General features: G+C 55.3%; 7 protein-coding genes across 7 annotated transcripts; 5 read left to right on the top strand and 2 right to left on the bottom strand.

Moving 5' to 3' along the window:
• The first annotated feature begins 512 nt into the window (after positions 1-512).
• IE81DRAFT_199941 (cyclin-domain-containing protein) lies at positions 513-2336 on the top strand. Its single transcript, XM_025510872.1, has 3 exons — positions 513-1278; positions 1386-2091; positions 2185-2336. Exons 1-3 carry the CDS (start codon positions 648-650, stop codon positions 2204-2206), a joined length of 1359 nt encoding a protein of 452 aa, XP_025368087.1. The 5' UTR covers positions 513-647; the 3' UTR covers positions 2207-2336.
• A 2314-nt stretch (positions 2337-4650) lies between these two features.
• IE81DRAFT_199904 (hypothetical protein) lies at positions 4651-5162 on the bottom strand. Its single transcript, XM_025510871.1, has one exon. It carries the CDS (start codon positions 5006-5008, stop codon positions 4736-4738), a length of 273 nt encoding a protein of 90 aa, XP_025368086.1. The 5' UTR covers positions 5009-5162; the 3' UTR covers positions 4651-4735.
• IE81DRAFT_342419 (hypothetical protein) lies at positions 5012-6239 on the top strand. The gene is made up of 3 exons (XM_025515692.1): positions 5012-5602; positions 5676-5858; positions 5941-6239. Exons 1-3 carry the CDS (start codon positions 5317-5319, stop codon positions 6069-6071), a joined length of 600 nt encoding a protein of 199 aa, XP_025368085.1. The 5' UTR covers positions 5012-5316; the 3' UTR covers positions 6072-6239.
• A 39-nt stretch (positions 6240-6278) lies between these two features.
• On the bottom strand, positions 6279-12414 carry IE81DRAFT_325107 (hypothetical protein). Its single transcript, XM_025514421.1, has 2 exons — positions 11392-12414; positions 6279-11322 (listed from the first exon to the last, which is right to left on the bottom strand). The coding sequence occupies exons 1-2, from the start codon at positions 12126-12128 to the stop codon at positions 6375-6377; spliced, it is 5685 nt and encodes a 1894-aa protein (XP_025368084.1). The 5' UTR covers positions 12129-12414; the 3' UTR covers positions 6279-6374.
• A 340-nt stretch (positions 12415-12754) lies between these two features.
• On the top strand, positions 12755-15137 carry IE81DRAFT_325106 (putative cysteine desulfurase mitochondrial precursor). The gene is made up of 4 exons (XM_025514420.1): positions 12755-13182; positions 13266-14128; positions 14451-14818; positions 14898-15137. The coding sequence occupies exons 1-4, from the start codon at positions 12978-12980 to the stop codon at positions 14956-14958; spliced, it is 1497 nt and encodes a 498-aa protein (XP_025368083.1). The 5' UTR covers positions 12755-12977; the 3' UTR covers positions 14959-15137.
• A 248-nt stretch (positions 15138-15385) lies between these two features.
• Positions 15386-17728, top strand: IE81DRAFT_325105 (L domain-like protein). The gene is made up of 6 exons (XM_025514419.1): positions 15386-16001; positions 16106-16332; positions 16406-16580; positions 16660-16734; positions 16799-17032; positions 17122-17728. The coding sequence occupies exons 1-6, from the start codon at positions 15624-15626 to the stop codon at positions 17323-17325; spliced, it is 1293 nt and encodes a 430-aa protein (XP_025368082.1). The 5' UTR covers positions 15386-15623; the 3' UTR covers positions 17326-17728.
• Positions 17729-19176: 1448 nt separating this feature from the next.
• IE81DRAFT_199820 (hypothetical protein) lies at positions 19177-20361 on the top strand. Its single transcript, XM_025510870.1, has 2 exons — positions 19177-19542; positions 19650-20361. Exons 1-2 carry the CDS (start codon positions 19371-19373, stop codon positions 20129-20131), a joined length of 654 nt encoding a protein of 217 aa, XP_025368081.1. The 5' UTR covers positions 19177-19370; the 3' UTR covers positions 20132-20361.
• The last annotated feature ends 157 nt before the right edge of the window (positions 20362-20518 follow it).

Below are 20518 nucleotides of genomic sequence, written 5' to 3'. Positions count from 1 at the left end.
GAATGACCAGCCAAAAGATTTGGCTGTGGGATTCCCGATTCTGATTGAAGATCAGAGCCAAAATCTTGAATCGTGAATTTTGAATCAAGAATCAAATCTTGACTTCACGATCCACATTGGGGTATCACGTGAAGTCGCGCGCACGTTCCATGCAAGACCGTGCTGCTGCATCATCCGATGAGTTTGCTGCGTTTGCTGCGTTTGACAGGCGATCTGAAAGTGAGTGGTCCATGGAAGAAGAGGCACGAGGTAGCAAAGCATGCATGTACAACAGCATGTACCATGGCCGCCGGGCCGGAAGCGCTCGTACAATTCACGCCATTAGTTTCGTGCCTCGCAGCGCGCCTGGCAACGGAATCTTCCTCTTCAGCTGTCATCAGCTTGGTGACCTTTCCGCTGTCATACCTCGCTCTATCAGAGGTTGAGACATCCGCGCTTCGACGATTCGGGCAGCATCCCTCTCCATCACACTGATAGCGCCCAAAGTGCTTATGGTGTCCCCCGTCTCTTTCTCACGCAGCTCAAAGCCGGACTTGGGTCCGGAAGGAGCAAGTCAGTCATCTTAGAAACGCGCAAGCTTCAACTTTGATCAAATCGAGTCTGACCACCCGCGAGACTTCACTCATCTTCGAACACAGTCGTGCAATATGGCGCTGGCATCCAACACGTCCTCACCCTCGAGGTCGACCTCGAGCACCTCTCCTTCCAAAAGGGCGAGCCCATCTGACGTCATCTTTGCAAACAATCACGCCCAAGATGTTTCACCTTCCATCGGTACTGTACTCGGGGGTCTGGCAGGCTCGAGCGGTATGCGTCGATCCATCACCGAAGAGCTGGGGCTTATCGCGGATGCTCGCAAGGATCGGTCGAGGTCTGCCTCTGCTTCCAGATCGAGGGAGCAGAGCATCGCACCCGCATCAGCCGTCGCTGGGGCTCGGATGGGCAGCGATGGTCTTTCAGCCAGATCTGGTGGAGCAGCAAGCGGATCCGCACCAGGCTCGGGCTCCATAACTTCTGCGCCTGCTTCAGGATCAGCGTCGGGCAGCTTGGGAGCATCTTCGAACATGGGCAGCGGGAGCGTCAGCAATGGCGGGGAAAGGAGGTCTGCAACCGCGTTGGGCAGCACTACGACACATCGCACAACGCCGCCGTCCGAAAAGGCAAAGCAAGCATCCATTGCTTCAACTAGCAGTCTGGCTGCGACTGGGGAGCCATCGACTAGGGTTCTACCCGGCTCTTTCGAAGATGCACAGCCAGACGACGTTATCGTACTCGTAGGTGAGTAGTCGTGATGAGGGATCAGTTGCTTTCTCTGGGTTGCATGCAGTCACACAAAGCTGATCTCCGTTCGAAATCGTTCTTGACATCCATTCCGCGCCGCTCAGCGGACATGCTCACGCGATTGACAACACACAATGATCAGCTGCCGCTGCATCCATCTGCCTTGACGCGGTTCCACTCGAGGGCGACACCCGCAATCAGTATCGAATCGTACTTACACCGCATCGCCAGATACACTTCTTTGGACAAATCTTGCGCCCTCATTCTGCTGGTATATATAGACAGGGTATGCGAAAGGATGGAGGGCTTTACAGTCTGCAGCCTCACCGTGCACCGCTTCGTGTGCGCTGCGGTTGTATGCGCTTCGAAAGCGCTGTGCGACGCCTTCAGCACCAACGGACACTACGCCCGCGTAGGAGGCATTTCTCTCATAGAACTCAACATGCTGGAGAAAGAGTTGCTGAACATCATCGATTGGAGACTGACCTGCAGTGGGGTGCTCTTGCAGCATTACTATTCCTCGCTCGTCAGGTCGCATCCAGATTTTCAACTTGCTGCTGAGCCAGATTCTATGGACTTCCTCATGCACAGCGCTGAGGATCTCCAAGCGGAAGCTCGAGGAGTCTCCAGCGTTAGGGACGAGGAGGACGAAACCATGGATGACGCTGTACCTACCAAAGAAGTGATCAATAAAGCGAACTTGCGGCCCTCTGAGCGCTCGACTGCGCACGGGACGGCTGCAGCAGGAGACGCGCATGAAACCTTTACGAGCACGCCGAGCGCACCGACACATACCACCAATGCTACTTCGTCAGTGAGTCTAAGAATGCTCACAAGCTCACACAAGCAGGTTTGCGCTGGTCCATTAACGTTAGGATGTATTTCATTGCTCTTTCTGGTCAGCGCAGTACTAGTGAGGAGGTGACGTCGCCAGCGAGCCATCAGGTGAAAGCTGGAGCTTCAGCTTCAGCTGCGAGGCAATTTGTCGTGCCGGAAAGTGCACCTCACCTTCATATTTGGGTTGTGGATGTCAGCGAGCACTCCGCTCTACTCTGTCGTGGCGGCGATGCCAAAGATGTCGCTGCGGAGCTGCTGCCTGATGGCGAAGCTCGATCTGTCGCGCGATTCGTCAGACATGTGGACCGAGCACGTGAGTGGAAGGTGCCTTGGGGTATGCTGCAGGGATTCAAGAATGACTGTCCTCACGCGTTGGCATTTCGATTCCCACTTGCAGGAAGCCTCGCGGGCAAATTACTCGTTCGCTTGGCCATGACCATCCTCGTCGAGGAGTGCCGAGTCGCAGGTTGGCCTCGATTGCGCTTTGAAAAGGAGGCCGAGGGGAGGCCTTTCTTGGTGAGCCAAGGGATAGGAGCTAGGCCCATCTCAACTTGATGCTGACGGTTCTGTGAACCCGTTACAGGCACATCCATCGGTACAAAAGCTGGACTACAACATCACTCATGACAGCGACTGGGTTGCGCTTGCCATCCAGGTGCCCGCCTCGGATTCGGATGACTGGATCGACTCAAAGGTCGGCATCGACGTGATGGAACTATCTCTGCCTCACTTCGAGCCCAATATCCACAGCTTCGTCAGCACAATGGAGCTCGCTTTGACAGCACGGGAATCGCACTGGATCCTACGCGCACTGGACCAGCGAGTGGATGCGCCAGCCACCGAGGCTGAGGCTTTGCGACGATTGTACGACCTCTGGACGCACAAGGAAGCGTACACAAAGGCCATCGGAAAAGGGCTCGGCTTCGACTTCACCCGACTTGAGTTGCGACTGTGGGATTGCATTGCGACTGAGCCACGAGCTACGAAATCACCATTGGTCCAGATTGATCTGGCAGCCAAACGAGCTCTCGTTGCGTCCACCGAGCGGGCGAATCGCCGGGGTGACAACATTATGCACAGCGATGGCGTCGTTGTGCCACACTACAGCTTCACCGAGTTGCTTCTTCCCCCGGGCAGAGCACACGCGCTTCGCAGAGAGAATGCTGCACCACACTTGGCGGATCTGAAACCTGGAGAGGGCACCGGAGCACCCAGTCAGCTCGTTCTCGCCCGTGGCCCACTTGCCGGGTCCGAGGCTCGAGGTGGCCAATCGAGTAGCACTCAGATCGCACCTACTGTCGAGCTGGAGCTCGCCAAAGCGCAGGGCTGGTTCAGGAGTTTTACTTTGGATGAGATCATTTCGGCTAGCCGCACGGCTGCTCGACGCTGACTGCCGCAACGGTCGAGCAAATTCACACACCAGACCTTCACACGCACCGGAATTGTCACGTAGCATTATTCAACCCAACCCCTGCAAATTCACGTCTTGGCTTAAGCCATCTCCTGCATCTGTATTTAGTGCACAACAAAGTAGAATAGAATAGCAACGAGAAGCGCCTCAATCCTGTCACCATCGTCATGGATAGTGGAGCCTCCGACCTGCTTCCTCTCTCTCTCATGTGAGAGGGTATCCGCAAGTCGTGAGACTGGCTCGATCACAGAAGCTGCATGGCTTTGATGATCGCTGACCTCCGCAATCGAGAACATTGTCGAGCACACTCTCCAGCATTCACGATTCTTGATTGTAATCAACGATTCGAGACCTTCATCAAACGATATGCGACAACAGGTATAGCAGCTATAGGAAGCAAGACTGAGACTGTCCAGCTGTCGCTGCGACATTGCGTCACTCACACTGTACGGACAAAGGTGGGAAGGCTCAATATGCACGCGGAAGCAAGGCTGATGTGAGTCTTGAATCTCACATCTCAATTACTTGTCCTCTTCCCGAGGTCGAGTGATGGTGACTCGGTGAGTATGCTCGCGCTCACTACTCGTGACTCAGTGACTGTGCTGTATGACAGGTAGACCAGTCTGGGTCAAAGTCGCACTCAGACTTCTCCTTCCTTTCTCGTCCTTATAGCATTTGCGCTCACGCATGCACCTCTGGGCGCTTGTCGCCGCAACTCCGGAGAGGCCAAGTGAACCTGCATTGCAGCCCCGCGCGCGCAGCGATCCGTGCTGATGGACCGCCGCGTCACGCGAGCGAGGAGATCCTTTGCATGACCTTCATTCGTGATTGCTGGGCGGCGTTTCATGCGCGCTTGTCGGTGCCAAGAGATTCGCGCTGAACGCCGAAGTGCACATGAATAGCATCGCAGCACGTTACTCGAGCCTACTGGATCACGCTTGCTTTCGAGCCCCACGTTGCACTCACGACTCGGATGAGCAGAGCATTCGCACCCCTGCAATCGTCTGTCAAAAATTGCGCGGCAATCTCTGTTAACGCGCGCTTGGCGTGCGCACCTACAGACGCGAAAGCTGACACCTATAGTGTACAGTACAGTACAGAGGGGACAAGCCATGCTTTGTATTCAGTGATACGCTCACCCCCTCTGCTACAAATGAGCAGCGGGTCAAAGCGTTACGTCAAGCGGCGCCATGAGCCGCTAGTCTCCTAGCTATCTCGGTGTGTACTTTGTACAGCCTCAGCCCACGCTATATGCGGGTTCAAGTTACTCAGGCACTGTCGGAGTAACGCATCGGGCGAGGAGCAACCATCATGACGGGACAGCGTCTGTCTGTTCGCAACCAGCAGCAACTCTAGGGCTGTGACCGCGGGTACGTGATGCGGTGATGAAGACGCCGGTATACAGTTGTGACTCGTGAGAGAATGGGAGCAGAGGGCCGGCAAGTCTGAGATGAGTGCCGTGCATCTCAGCCCGACCATAACGCATATCAATTAACGTTCGGGTCGTGTGATGAGGCAGCATTCACACTCCATGACCAATCTCCACCCACAACTAACTGACTAGCTGCATGCATGACTGCTCTTGACCGAGCGCGTGAGCCTTCGATGCACCATATATCGAAGGGAGTTGCCGCCGCTGTCATACTTAAAGGGACCCGATCCCAAGCTGCACCCGCCCGCTATCCCCACCCTTCTCACAATCAAGCAGAACACACTCGTCGGGCTTTCACTTAACAGCGTAACTCGATCATCGCTCAAACCATCTCCGCCTTTCTCATAAATACAAAATGGCGAAGCCCAGAGGCAACAAGACGGCGCCCGTCTCTCGAGGACTGCTCATTGCGTTCTTGGTGTTGACAATCGTCACCGCTATATTTGCCGGCTTCGCCACAGCCTTTGCCCTTGAGTGGGGCGAGGAAGGGGCGGCCGCGTATGATACCAGCAATGCATCACTAGCCACGAACTGCATCGTGGTCATCTGGTGCCTCATTCCCGGAACCATCATACCTTCTTTGGATCTGGATCACCGTCTGGATCACAAAGGTCGTCTGTCTGCGTGGCTCATCCACATTGGTACGTGGCTTGTGTTTCCGCGAAGCTGAATCAGTAGGCGCTGACGAAAGATCCTATTGCCGTTCGTCAAAAGTCGTCAGTGCCTTCGCCCTGCTCGGCAGCTTCGGTGCCACGCTTGCGAAGGCTATAGTTCTCAACAGACTGGAGGAGAAATACAGAAACTACCAATATCACTTCCACAACTTGAGCTACCAGTACAACATTCAGTTCCCCTTCTGGTTCGTTTGTATCCTGCTGCAGATCGCAACCTTGACCGGTAAGTTTAGTCGTCGTTTGACCGCACAGAAGAGAGAACCGTCGAGCTGATCCTTGCCACTCTATTCACTTCGGCTTGGCAGTCGCGTGCATCTACCTCCACAAATTCCTCGCCGCTCGCAAGGACATCGAGCCCGCGAAGGTGGATGGATGGAATGAGCTGACTCGCCGCGGCTCCACGGCAAAGAGTGAGATTGATCACACACAGGCGTGATCACAAAGCTACGCGGCCCGAATAAAGACTTAGCAGGCAATGCTCCCCTACTCAAGTAAGAGCATGCTTCTTGTACATATTTTCACGATCTACGCGCGACGGACTAGGTGTAGAACCTCTATACGATTCGCTACTAATTCATAGCGCCAATGGTGCACATATCATGACGAAATCAAACCCTTGTACAGCCTGAAAGCGGTGAATCGATAGCACTTCCATTATTGGTACATCAATGTCCTTCGCTACTAATACAGCTGCGCGATATCGCGAAGAGAGTGACGAAACTAAACACAACTGCAGTCACTACCAACCGCGACCCCTGCCTCGCCTCATGTCGCCGCGAGCTCTACCTCCCCATCCACCACCTCTGGGGAAGCCTCTCGAGCCACCGCCCATCCAGCCGCGCCCTCTGCCTCGGAACGGCATGCTCGCTGGCGATCCGCTCGCAATGCCAGCACCAGCTCCTTCGCGCGGTGCTGGGATGGTGTGAGAAGCGTCAACGAAGCCATCTTCGCTTCCCCGAGGACCGCGAGGGACGCCTGCAAAGTCATCGATGGCCGTCGGACGAGCGGCGTACGTTCCAGGGGGTGCACCGGACTCCACGGAGAAGCTCCCACTGGAGCTCCTCGAGCCGCCTACGTCGACCGCATTGCCCGGTGGGCCTGCAGCAGCCGAGGGTAGCCGAGAGCCATGTGCAGGAGGACTCATGCTGCTCGCGCTGGCATTTGACACCGAGTTCGAGTGCATCCGACGAGCACCAACAATCGGAGAAATGTCTTCGCTACGCCCAGAGAAAGCACTGGACGCGGCTGCCACACTTGGTGAAGCAGTAGCAGCAGAGGCGTTGATCAGAGCTTTCGGTCCTCGAGGTGGGTTGAAAGCCGCAGGCGCCGCCGGTGGTCGAGGCGCAGATGTCGGAGTTTGCGGAGGACGTAAGCTTGGCATGTCGGACGCGATGGGACTGGGAGGCACGACTGGCCGAAATCCTGGCCTGAAGACGGATCGATTGCTAGCGACGTCTGCGCCGGTGTGATCTGACGCAAGTGGCGCTGGTGGCGCAGCACGGACGGGTGAAGTCGCACTGCCCATGGACCATGCCCCAGAAACACTCTTTCGAGGGCTCATGCTATCACCTCGGCTGCGGATGTCATCGCCCACAAAGCTGGAATCCGCGCGAACATGATCCGGTGCAAACGCAGTCTGAACGGAATGCATACCTGTGCCCACATTGAGGGGCTGCCTCCCTATACCGGTGTCGACCGTCATCTGACTTTGAGCTGGTGCAGGAGGCTGCGAGAAGTCCGCCAGACTAGCTCGTTGCGCAAAGCTAGAGTAGGAGGGTGTTTGGCCGGGCGCTGCACCTGATGGAACGTTCGAATATACTGATTGAGCGATCGGAGAGGGCGGAATAGAGCGAGGTGGTGTCGCGGGACGGGGTGGACGAGGCGCCGGGGGTGCGTATCGAGTGGCAAAGAAATCCCCGGCTCCCACCGCTGAATGCTGCACTTCCATGCCGGACGGAGAAACACCGCTTCCAGGCGGGCCAAGCCTGCTCTGCCCAGCAATCAAGGTCTCAAGTGGTGACGGGGGCACTTCGCTCGGAGTCGGTGGTGCAGCAGACGCAGCAGCTTCATTCGCTTGACGTTCTGCGAGACGCTTCTTGTACTCCGCCAAAGTGAGCTTTGCTCGTGGAGGTTCGACGCGAGCTGGAGGCGGAGCTGTGTCCGGAGTCTGCGTGAGCGCCAAATCTCCGACTCTGCTTTGGTTTCCCGTGGACTGTGGCACTTGCGAATCAAACGCTGATCCGTCCTCCAATACTGGCGACGATTCGAAGCTTGTGGCGCTTTGAACTTGCGCCACAGTCGCCCCAGGTGTCAAATCCTCTTCGAGCCCGCTCTCGTCTGTCGAGATGATGAGCCGTGGCTTCTTTGCCTTCACACTAGCCCGGACCACTTTCTTCTCCGGAGAGTTGCTCCTCTGTCGCTTATTCGGGGACAATTGGAGTTTGGGTTGCTCTTCTCCCGAGGACTCCGAGTCTCGAATGTCGGCGAGCGACAAGCGCTTTTGCTTCTCCTGCAGCTTCGCCATTTTCGACGCGGCCAGACGCTTGGCATTTCTACGCTTGATCGCTGATTCGGAAAGATCACTCGTAGCCTCGGACGCCTTTCGCTTCTTCTTGCTCCTTTCCTGTCCGCTCGCCTTCTTCTCGGGAGAAACCGAGCGTGCAGTGCGCTCGGACTCGGATCCGCTGGGCATAAGGGACGCTCGCCGCTTCTTGTCCGGCCGTTCAAGCATCACTTTGTCCGCCCTCAGAGGCTCCTCGATCTTGCTCTGATCACCATGCTTGAGCGAATTGCGGCGCTCGGATTGGGTCGAAAGCTTCCGCTGAATCGTAGGCGCCGGGCTCAGGCTCTCGTCCGACGAATAATCCTTTCCATCATCGGGCGCCGACGTGAGTGGAGAACTAGGCTCATGCAGCTTGCCGGACTTCCTCCGCTTCTTTTTGCTCGATTGTCGTGGCTGAAGCCCCTCATCCCCACTATCGTCGTGCACTTTGACGCGACAAGGTGAAGCGCGCTCAGTGGGCTCTTTGCGCGGGCGACCTCGCGACTTGAGCTTGCGCGTTTGTTCGAGCAGAGCTTGTGCCTTGGAAACTTTTCTCACGCCGGTCACAGTGGCTTTGCGAGTCGTTTGTTGAGTGGGTAGACCAGGCGTTGGCAGCGGTGTAGTGTGTACTTTGGAAGCTCTCCGTCGCCCCGCAGCGCCCGCGCGCTCAGCATCGGAATCCTCATCGCCCGAGTAGGTCGCTTTGAGGCGGGTGCCAGAAACGCGTTTCTTGTGGGGCAACAATCTTGGTGCATCCCACGCGTCTTCCGGATCGGACTGTTCTGGTCTGAGATCGATGGTGCCTTTGTTCGAAAGCAGAGCACTGACGTCATCTTCGTCATCGACTTCGTCAAGATCCGAAAGCCCTGACAGAGGTTCTGTCAACGAGGAAGCGCGCGAGCGGCGATCGTCCTCAATGTCTGGTAGAAGCTCAGCTTCACGCACATCCTTAGCAGTGCGTTTCAGCTCGGCAATTGCGCGAAGGTAATCTTCCTCGCCAACGCGTCCGACGTGACCCGTTGGCGTACGCTTGTATGGCACGTCCAGATGGTGCAAGAGCAAGTCTCGCTGGCGATTTGCCACCTCATCAGGTGTCGTCTCAGGCGTCGGAGGCAAGCTGAGAGGTCTCCACCACCTCCGCACCCCGACCAATGGTAAGAAGTCGGGCTGTCGGATCTTGCGATGACTCTTGTTTCCCGGCATTACGACATTCAAAGGGGCCATGCCTTGAGCTAGTCGGAGCATCTGTGCGATGGCGCAATCCTGCTTTCTAGAGTTGTGCGCGCTCGCTGTCCCACCTTGACCACCCGGAGGAACGGCTGATCCAATGCAAGCGCAGAGCGACATGCCTAGCAGGACAGCGAGCACTGCGTTCATAGATGCGGCGAACCGCGCGTTGGCATATGGGAACTCTCCTCGCTCAGCGAGTGTTGCCATGGCAGCGCTTCTGCGTTCTCGCTCTGTCGTGCGGACTCCCGAGGCCACTTTGGCTGCAATAGCTGCTGCAGCTAGAGCAGCCGCGCTGGCGCCCTCACCGCCAGGTGGTGCAGGAGGCAAGCCCAATGCGGGATCTTTGACAAGCGAGGGAAGCAAATGGACAATGTGCTCGTCGTCCCATTCCCAGCCCAGTGTGATTTCGTGAGTTCGTGAAATGTCCGTTAATGCGAAAATTCCAAACAGCAGCTCCGGTTCCCGCTCTGGTCGCTTGAAGGATGGTCCGAGACTACTGAAATGATCCGCGTCCTCAGATCTCACTAGCTCCGCTTCGGCAGTGCGGGTGAACAGAATAGGCCGCAAGACAGCGTTGGGGTGGCAGGAGGCACGTGCGAAGCGGGCCTCGGTGCCGAAACGTCTGGCGTCGATGGCCACGGCAAGGGGAGGTGGAAACAGATGAACGTGTGGCTTGACTGTGCCGACTTGAGCGTACTGATTTATGGGATTGGCTCGATACGCTGCGGTGCTGAGCAACTCTCCGCGATATTCGGAAATGAAGCTTCCCGCAGCAATTGGCGAGTCTGCAAAGAGGCCGTGCATTGTAGGCCTGGAGAAGGTGCGAGAGGCACACCACGGCCTAGCCGGCTCTGTCGGAAGCGGCACGATGGACATCACATTGGAGAAGATGCTCGCAGCTGCACCTTCCGATATATGCTTGACGTAGGTCGGCTGTTGCAAGCTGGCCAAAGTAGGTCCCTCGATAGCGATGGGGACGCACTCATTGCCCACCGCTGCGAGACCCCACGGCTCCACGTCTTCTGGAGAATCCAAAGCAGGAACAGGCCCAGCTACAGGAGCAATGACTCCTATACCGCTCGAGCTTGGCTGCGTGGGCCAAGGCTCTGCGTCCTCACTTTCGTACTCTGCCATTGCAGCTGCCAAGCTAGTGAGTGCGCGGGGCTCAACCACAAGATTCCTGGAGATTGGTGTGAACTCAGTGTGCCAAGCTTCAGATCTATCCATGCTCCTCTCGTCGGCCTCTGCTATGCTTGACAAGCCAATGTTGGGTGGAGCAGCAGCAGCGCCGCCTTGCGAAGCGGCGTCCGCGGCGTTGCTGCCTGCAATTCCTGCAAACCCCGAACGACCAGTCTGAGGGGGTGTCGCAGGGACCACACCTTCGGGCGCAGGGGTTTTGCGCCCACTTTTGGCACCCGAGCCCTTCTTCCGACCTTTTCCAGCTGGCTGATCATTAGGCATAGCAGGTGTCTGGCTAGTATCGAGGTTCAGCGTGGGCTTGCGACTACGCCCCTGGGTCTGGCCTTGAGGTGGAGTCGAGGACTGCGCCTCTACATGTGGCGATGCAGAGTTGTTGACTTGCTGCAGGACAGCCTGATCTCCTTGTTGGTGCTGCTGCAGCTGCTGTTGATGCGACCACAATTCGGCGCGTGCCTGTTCGAACTGCTGCTGCTGAGATTGTGACTGTGAGAGCCGTCTGGCTGTGTCGACAGCTTTGCGTGCTTCCGCTTCTCGCCTTCGCTGTTGATGTTGTTGAGCAAAGGCAACGTTGACTTCACGGGGGTCGCACATCTCGCACAGATACTCGTCTGGGACTGATGCTTGGGACATGCCGAAACAGGCACAATGCTGCCATACCAGACACCTCTCACACTGAATAGTGAAGCCGTCGTCTGTGTCGTAGCCGCAGATACACCTGTTAGGAAGAGTGTTAGACTATCAGTTTCGACCTTTCGGCAAAGATCGAAGTCGCGTCAAAGCGCACCGGATGACTCCACCTTCGTCGTCCACAGTCGCGTCGTCTCCATCATCCATATCGTCTTCATCTGCAAGGCCATCTGGTTGCTGTTGCTGGGATGGGCCAGCGCTCTCGAACGAGCTATTGGCATGCGAGACTGCCGTGACGTCAGCTATTGAGCGACCAGATTGGTGGGGGCTGCTGCTCGGCAAAAGCGAGGGCTTTGAGGAGATCAGCGCAGGCGGTGCTGGCGGTAGAGACTCTATAGGTTTTCGGGGCGAAGGCGGCATCGACTTTCGCCGAGAAAGGATACCATCGTGGTACTGAGGCTGAGGCTCAGAAACGATCGTGGTACCGCCAACTTGGCCTTCAGCGGTTCCCTCTCGCCGGTCGCGGATCGATGACTGTGCCTGAGTGGCACTATCATCTCCTTCATAGTCTTCATGGCCCGCCTTCGTCTGTGTCGCTAGCGCTGCTCCAGATCCTGAAACCTTCGCAGACGAGGTTGGTGTGATTACATCGACGCTCTTCTCATTGGTGCTTGCTGCACCGCGCTGAGGATCGTCGTCCATTGCTGATGTGGGAGCAGCGCCGGTCAACAAAGGATCGATTGCAGCGTCGCTATCTGACTCCTCAGGACCGACGCGAAGTGGCTTGGAAACTGAGGCATTGACCACGGGTAGGCTCAATTCAGACCCAGTTTCAACTTCACTGGTTGGAGCGGGTGGTGGCGCCAAGGTCGCACCCTCTGAATCGACTTCCATCGTGGAGAGACTTGCTCAAAGAGTGAGCAGGATAAGAACGATCCGGCCGCTCATGGCGTAGCACTTGATGCTGAGGCCTTCTGAATCAGGGACCGAGACTCGAGAGGGGCGTGGCTATGAGCGTGGCGGAGAGGACGAAGCGAAGTCAGAGGCGGTGGGCATGTGGCTCATGGAGGCCCTTTCCTTGGATGTGAGCGAGGAAAGCTGCCTGGAACATGAAGCGTGATTCTGATTGATCCCTTGGGCGTCAAGGCATGGAGATCTCGAGGTTGTGCTGAGAAGATGACCACAGTTGCGAGTCGCATTCGTGAGTGCTGGCGACTCCTTGACTCTTGACTCAAGACTCTGGACATGAGAGGCAGATCTGCAACCACGTGGCTGATGTACGTGCCTGCATGCAGCCCCGGCCAGTCAAAAAAAGACGTCGGTCTCGCTCAGCTTCAGATCGCGCGAGTGCTGCATGCTCTCTCAGCTCGACCCTTGATTTGTGCAGCCAGGCAGGCGCAGCGTGTGCTGACAGACGCGCGCGGGAAAGCTGGCCTCGAGACCGTGCATCCGTCGCGGCGTGTGATTCTGTATAGCTGATGCCGATGCAGTCAGTAGTGAGTCTGATGAGTCACCATTCGTGAGTGTATCGCCGGCAAGCACGGGAGAGAGAATACCTCCTCAAGTCACTCTGCGCTCATCCACCATCTCACCGTCGCCGCCTGAACGCTAGACAGTGTGGTAACGCTTCAATCGCTTTCAACAAATACCTTCCACCATTCCATAGGCTTGACAAGTCGTCACAAGTCTGTGCGTCTTCTGGCAAATTTGCGCATCGCTTGCCACACGACACTTGGACACACCATGTCGCTCCCGTCGCGAGTGGTCCAAAAGGCATGCAGAGCCACTTCTTCCACTGCTCCCCTTCGTCAAGCGGCAAGTCGTACGAGCTGTTCCATCGCCACCAGAGGTTATGCTACTGCTTCGGCCCCCAACCAAGCCAGCGTCGTGCCAAACGTTCAGCCAGAGGTTCGCGCAGGTAGAGGAAGTATTCAACGTGCCAACAAAGGTGAGTGGCAAGTACCAAGATGGGAGTGATTTACGCTTTGTCGAATCTAGGACTAATTGCTTTGTTCTTTCAATGCTCCGCAGAATTCAGTGAGCTGCTCGCCACAGCGCAACCAGGCAGCAGCGCCAAGCGACCCATCTACCTGGATGCACAAGCTACCACGCCAGTGGACCCCAGAGTTCTCGATGCGATGCTTCCCTACTTGACGAACCAATACGGCAACCCTCATTCGAGAACTCATGCCTACGGCTGGGAATCAGAGGCAGCCGTAGAGGAAGCCCGCGAACATGTCGCCAAACTTATTGGCGCAGATAGCAAAGAGATCATCTTCACTTCTGGAGCCACCGAGAGCAACAATATGAGCTTGAAAGGAGTTGCTCATTTTTATGGCTCAAAGAAGAAGCACATCATCACTACTCAGACGGAGCACAAGTGCGTGTTGGACTCTGCTAGGAAATTGCAGGAGGAAGGTTTCGAAGTCACCTACTTGCCAGTGCAGGAGGATGGACTGATCTCTTTGGAGCAATTGGAGGCTGCTCTGCGACCCGATACGGCCGTCGTCAGCATCATGGCAGTGAACAATGAGATCGGCGTGATTCAGCCGCTGAAGGAAATCGGCGCGCTTCTCAAGACAAAAGGAGCAGCCCTGGCTAAAGAGCAAGGACTCTCGGGCAAGCCGCTCTTCCACACTGATGCAGCGCAGGCGGCAGGCAAGATTGACCTGGATGTCGACGCCCTCGGCATAGATCTGATGAGCCTGTCTTCCCACAAGATCTACGGACCAAAGGGCGTAGGCGCCTGTTACGTCCGAAGGCGGCCTCGTGTCAGACTTGAGCCCATCATCAGTGGTGGTGGACAGGAGAGAGGATTGAGGAGCGGCACTCTGGCACCGCACCTCCTCGTTGGCTTCGGTGAGGCGGCCAGACTTGCCAAGCAAGAGATGAAGGTGAGCCGCGAGTCCCTTTTGCTTCTATTCCGCAATGATGAAGTCAAAGCACCGCCTGGAACAAGCCATGGCTGCTTACGTTTCGAGAACAAGCTCGCTCTGCTGGGGTTGCGGTGTACTCTGCGATGCTCTCCTGGGGCGATCTGCAATCTCGAGATGGGCGCTGTACTGGTTGGCAGGTAGCGGACGCTTTCGTCGATCTTGCCGACCGGCAGAGCGAATGACTGCGCGTGCAGGGGTCTTGAGCGGGTGTGCGGCGCAGGGTTTTGGAGGTTGAACTCTTGACTGACATGCAGCACGCCTTGACACGCCTTGACGACAGTACGACCACGCCCATATTTCTGCTCTGGCGGATTACCTGAAGAAGACGCTTATGGACGCTATCCCCTACGTGCTCGTCAATGGATCTGCAGACCAATCTAAGCACTACCCAGGCTGCACAAATCTTTCGTTCCAGTATGTTGAGGGGGAGTCGCTGCTCATGGCGCTCAAGGATATCTGCCTCTCTTCTGGATCCGCCTGCACGAGCGCATCTTTGGAACCCAGCTACGTTCTTAGAGCGCTTGGTCTGGACGACGAGAACGCGCACTCCAGTCTCAGATTCGGCATTGGTAGATTCACCACCCAAGCAGAAGTTGACTACGTGGCTGAGAAGATCATCACGGTCGTCGAGAGGCTTCGTGAAATGTCGTGAGTATTTTATATCGATTTGACATCGCTTGGGTGCAAATTTGGTGCTGACAATTTCACTCATCCGATTCACTCGCAGACCTCTGTATGAAATGGTGCAGGAGGGCATTGACCTCAAGTCTATCCAGTGGAGCGGCTAGACGTCTCGACTCGGCTGCACCTCGTGTGATTCTTACGTGTCCTCTTGCTGCATTCAACCCCTTCGAGCTTAGACTCTGCCAATCGCGCGTCGTGTTTGATTCGTTTGTGTCAGTCAGAGTGTGTGGGTTGGTGACAACGACAAGAAATTGACGAGCGGTCTGAAGTTTGAGATCAGGTAAAACAATTTCATTGAGAGTTCCAATTGTAATTCAACAGGCTGAAATGGTCACATTGGAGAATAAGAATCATGAGGGATGCTGAGCCGTGCAGGTGCGCGGCTGCATGAGTCGAGAGTGGTGAGTGTTGAGCTGCGAGTGGTCCGTCGGCGATAAGGTGCGTACGGGATTTAGACGCGGATAGCTGCGCGCGAAGCCACCCCGAGCTGTGTTGCAGCAGCAAGACAGACGCAGATCATCAACCGAATCACGAACGTGGTGTGAAAGGGACACGCGGCGGCGTGACGGCCTCTCTCCTCTCTCATCCATTCACGATTACACCATTCCTACGCTGCGACTGCTCGCAGGTTCAGCTCCAACATTAGGGTTGAATTCGATTCCTCACACTTGATCGAGAAGCTGACGAGTGTGCTTGCTCTCCCAACGAACGCCGCATTCAGTCCCACTCGCGCACGACCCTGGCCTGCTACAGTACTGGACTAGACAGCATGCCAGGAGAGCCAAAGTCGAGCGAGGCTCAAGAGGCCAATCTCGCCTCGCTCAGCCTCTCGGACGCTGGCAGTGCCGAACAGTCCAGCGCGTCGACATCAGCTCGTGTCATCAATGCTCCTTCCGGATCAGTCGATGCAACGCATAGCAGCGGGAATCAAGCAGCTTCCAGCAGCAGCACTGCGGTCAAAAAACAGGCGAGGTTAGCAGATCTGCCACCAATCCCACCTTCGGCGCCAAAAGAGCCGGAGAGCGATGATGAGCTGGAGCATGAAGAAGTCGAGGAGACTGTCGATGCAGCGGGAGAAGAGGATGCGGATGCGGACGGTGAGGAGGGAGTAGAAAACTTACTGGCGGACTACGCTGATGATGAGAATGTGAGTGTGCGCTACACCATCAGGCTAGGGCAAGCGTGCTCTGGCATTGCTGTCGCTTTCTACAATGCTCCATCGCTTGCTCATTCTCGCTCTATCGCTCCCAGTACATCGACTTGACACACCTGAAGCTCTCCAACAAATCCTTGAAGCGCCTCAACCTACCTCGATTCTCAAAATCTCTGCATAGATTAGGCTTGCGACAAAACGAGATAAGCAAGATCACTCTGCGCGATATTGGGTCCTTGTCCGAATTGAAGGACTTGGATCTGTACGACAATGGCTTGGAAAAGACGTACGGTGATGTCTTGCAGCAGGGGTGCTCGCAGCTAGAGTGAGTGCGCAATCAAGAATGGGCGACTGTTCAAACGGGCGCTTAACAATAGCAGCATCACTTGATGCCTTAGAACGCTCGATTACTCCTTCAACTCCATCAGGCACATCTCACACCTGCAGGAGTTGGGGCACTTGAGGACGCTATATTTTGTACAGAACAAAATATCTCGCGTGAGACCAGGCGACCTGGAAGGCTCGATCGCCACAAATTTGCGGAGCTTGGAACTGGGTGGCAATCGCTTGAGGGTGCGTTTCGCCATTGCTCATCAGTCTGGGCCGATAGCGAGTGCTGAATTTGCACCACTTTGTCATTTCCTACGATCAGGCGATCGAGAACATCGGTCAGCTGACGCAGCTAGAAGAGCTGTGGCTGGGCAAGAACAAGATTACGAAGCTAGAGGTGAGTCTAATGGGGTTTTTGAGCGGCTTCACTGCGCTTCTGACGCCCATCTGTGCCACGACAGAATCTCGACTCTCTAGTGAACCTGCGAATATTGAGCATTCAGTCCAATCGAATCACCAAGCTAGAGAATTTGGCGAATCTCGTGAATCTGGAAGAGCTCTACATTAGTCACAATGGACTGAGCAAGATAGAGGGGCTGGAGCAGTGCAGAAAGCTCACCACGCTTGACATAGGTGCCAATCGCATTGCTCGGATCGAGAACGTGGACCATTTGAAGGACTTGGAAGAGTTCTGGGTAAGTCTTCAGTCCACGCTACCAGCGCCATGGTGTCTGCAGAGCATTTCAAGTAAGCTGAGACGTGCGACTGTCCATGCCCAACGCAGGCTAACGACAATCAGATTCCAGACTTGAATGCTCTTGAAGCGCAATTGGGAACTGAAAAGTGTCCCAATTTGAACACGGTGTACCTGGAGGGCAACCCCGCTCAGAGATCCGAAGGACCAGCGTACAGGCGCAAAATCATCCTCGCCCTTCCGCAGCTCACACAGATCGATGCGACCGCTGTAAGACCGTTGCGAATCAGCTAGCTGATGTCAAGCGCTTCCAAGCGCGACTAGTCGAAAGTCTCGGAATCATTCGTGATCGTGGTCTCCACATTCTTAATGATCATGCGTGGTTCGTACCTGCCCCATCAGGACTAACAAGTCAAAATCTGCTGCACTCATGGAAAGCAGCTCGATCGTCCTTTGCACCACCGAGTCATCGCCACACCAGCAGCAGGGATCCTTTTTTCGCCCGCGGCCGCGGTCAGTCAGAGGCAGCCACATCAGCAGCATGCGCGTTGATACATATATATAGCTTGCAAGGTCAGTCATGACCCTGAGGCACCCCGAGCAAAAGGCGCAACTCCGCGGTCAGGCAGTCAAAGCAGTCTTGCGCGATCACGAATCTTGGACGGTGCTGAATGATGACAGTCTAACATGGATCGTAATGAGAGTGCGCCACGAACAGTCCATAAACGTAGGAGTTCGTCGTCCATGAAAATTGAATCAAGAACGCTTGGTTGGCCTGGGAGATGCGAGAATCGTGGGCTTCTTTGTTCAGCGATTCGTGATTGGCGCTCCCTACTTTTGCGCGGAAGAGGACTCAGACTGCATGGTGGTTGTGAAAGAAGAAAAGTGGATCTCATTGGTCTTTGTATACAAGAGACGGCTCCCAGAAAGAGTTTGGAGGTTCCAGTTCAGAGAATCATATCGCCGCTCGCATGCTGCTTGGATGCACATTTTCCATTTTTGTTTCGCTGATTCTTGATCCGTGATTCCTTGCTTGCTGTACAGAATGTGAGTATATAATACAAGATAGGCATCAGCAATCACGAATGTGACGACATGTCAAGGCGTTCCGTCTGAACGAGCATGTTGAGGAATTGTAGATTAGACATTCCGAATTCTACCCACATTCAAGGTTTGGCGCGAGTGTATGGACCTGATTTACGAATCGTGACGGGTATCTACCGTGCTCACTCACGATTCTGATTATATATTATTTTTGCGCATCGCACGTATATCGATCGTTGCATGCTGCTTCGCAGTCATGAGTCATGCGAGTCACAGCCAGCAGCAGCAGCAGCAGCATGCAAAGTGCGTGAGATGTCTCACGTCAAGGCTGAGCAATCAACAACCACCAAGCATGCGCTCTGAGCGCGAGCTATATACGATGTCTATATATAGTCGTGACTCGAGAGTCGAGCGTATGATGAGCAATCATGAATCAAGAATCAGAAGGCTTCTGTTATTGTGCCAGTTGCGCACAAGTCGTGATAGTGGTCAAGTCAAGTCATTATTATAGCTGGAGGACCAGTGCCGAAAATCGATCTCGATCGCGCCCGCGTGCGTCCGCGTTATCCTAGCTGAATCGTCATTCACAATTGGTCTTGGGAGGATCAGGGGTCGTCGCATGGGGGCCGGGATCAGAGGTGCAATTAAGATGGAGCTGACACACATGTGAAACACAATCATCTTCTGTCCTTTATTGGAATTTTGAATACGAGAGACCAGATCAAGAGACCGCGCATGCCATAGGGAGGGTGATGGTGAATGCCAAATATACCATCAGCAGAGCGATGATGCAGAGCGCTGGCTTTCTGAGCAAATCTGTCAAATTTGCTGCAGGCAATTCTTGTACACCGAAAGAGCGCGCAAAGGTCGCTCTTCGACTCGAGTAAGCATGTACGTACGATTCTAGACTTATACAGACTCAGACTGGATGATCTGAGGAGTCGCTCTTCCACGCGTCAATGAGACCGGCGCAAGTCGAGGCACGATGGACCTCGACTTCAAGTGGCTTGCTTGTGTCAATCCCGAACAGGTCCAGAATAAGAGGGTACAATCGTGAATATGCCAGCTTGACTGTTTGACTCTGAACAGCATTCTCAGCCGCCATCCGCACTCGCGGCTGCCTCCATCCCTTCATCTCCTCACAAAATCCCATAGCATCCGCTTCTTGACGCAATCCTTCTTTAGGCGCCGCGCTTCACCGACCCACTCCCCTTCAGAGTCCCGCATCAGGCTCTTCTGTCCAGCTCGACACACTTCCGTCATCCATATCCTCCCGCCGATCTTGGAACCTCACGATGAAGGCGACCAAACCTTTTTCGCTCTTCTCGCTCGTTCACTGGGTCATCCTCTCTACGCTCTGCGTGATGATCCTCGGCGCGCCTTTAAGACACGCGCATGATTACAGCGCGTCCCACTCTGCTTTTCTCGAGAGCTCTCATATGCCGCATCGTGGTCTGCTTCGCCAGTGTGAGTGCTGCGTTGTGCGAACGCGTTCGAGGGAGGGCGCTCCGAAAGGCGGCTTTCGTGCAGGCGAGCTGATAGAGAGCACTTCGGGACCCCATCGTGCTTCGCAGCCCCCTTGCGCCTACACACGACCGAAGCGGAGGTAATGTGGATCGACGTACGTCATTCGACAAGCAGCAAGTTCGCCAACGCCCAAACACTTGCCAGACGTTCCTTTGGCTCCGCATTCGGGTTCAGCTCTTCTTCTGTTGCGCATGACTTCTCAGCTGCTCAATTTCCATACGGACGCGTTCTGATCTCGCGAGACTCCAACTCCAAAGACACGGGCAAAGGAAGCGGAGACAAGCATAGTCATACTCATCCCACCAAGTCGAGCGAGAACCAATCGTCGAGCACCCATGAGAAGACCTCTCTTGAGAAGGACTCCAAGGTGAAGGAGGAGAGCGCGCCGAAGATTCTGAGTGGTCAGAATGAGCAGAAATTCGCCTCACCGATCGTCGGTGGAATAGGAAACACCGTCAAAAGCTCTTTGTGGACCGGCATCGGCCTCTTGGGTAACCTCCTCGACAACTGGTCTCGAAAGCGCAAATGATCATCTTCGCGTATCTTCGAAACGCCTTGACGCAAGAAGTAGTCTGTCTGGTCGATGCCTTGCGCTTCGATACCAGGTCCAGCTTGCCGCGAGCAAGTTGAAGCATGGTGACTCTGCCAGGCCCTTCGCTCATCGCCGTCCATGCATAGCGCACCCAGACGAATACTACCGACACAAGCGCCTTCTCTTAAATGCCATATGCGCGTTCAAACGTCAGTTGCCCTGCAAGGCGCCCCTCTCGCTCTGTCTATTTCCCTCTCTCTCCTTTCTTTTTCTCCTTCTTCTCTCTCGGACCATCCTGAGACATCATCAGATGCGCGTTTGCGTGCTTCCTTACCCCTCAGATTCGCAATCTGAAGCGCTTTGCCTACGTCTTGAAATCTTGTT

The sequence above is a fragment of the Ceraceosorus guamensis genome (genome assembly GCF_003144195.1).
Source record: "Ceraceosorus guamensis strain MCA 4658 unplaced genomic scaffold IE81scaffold_53, whole genome shotgun sequence".
Classification (NCBI taxonomy): domain Eukaryota; kingdom Fungi; phylum Basidiomycota; class Exobasidiomycetes; order Ceraceosorales; family Ceraceosoraceae; genus Ceraceosorus; species Ceraceosorus guamensis.
This window is presented reverse-complemented; position numbering and strand designations above follow the sequence as displayed.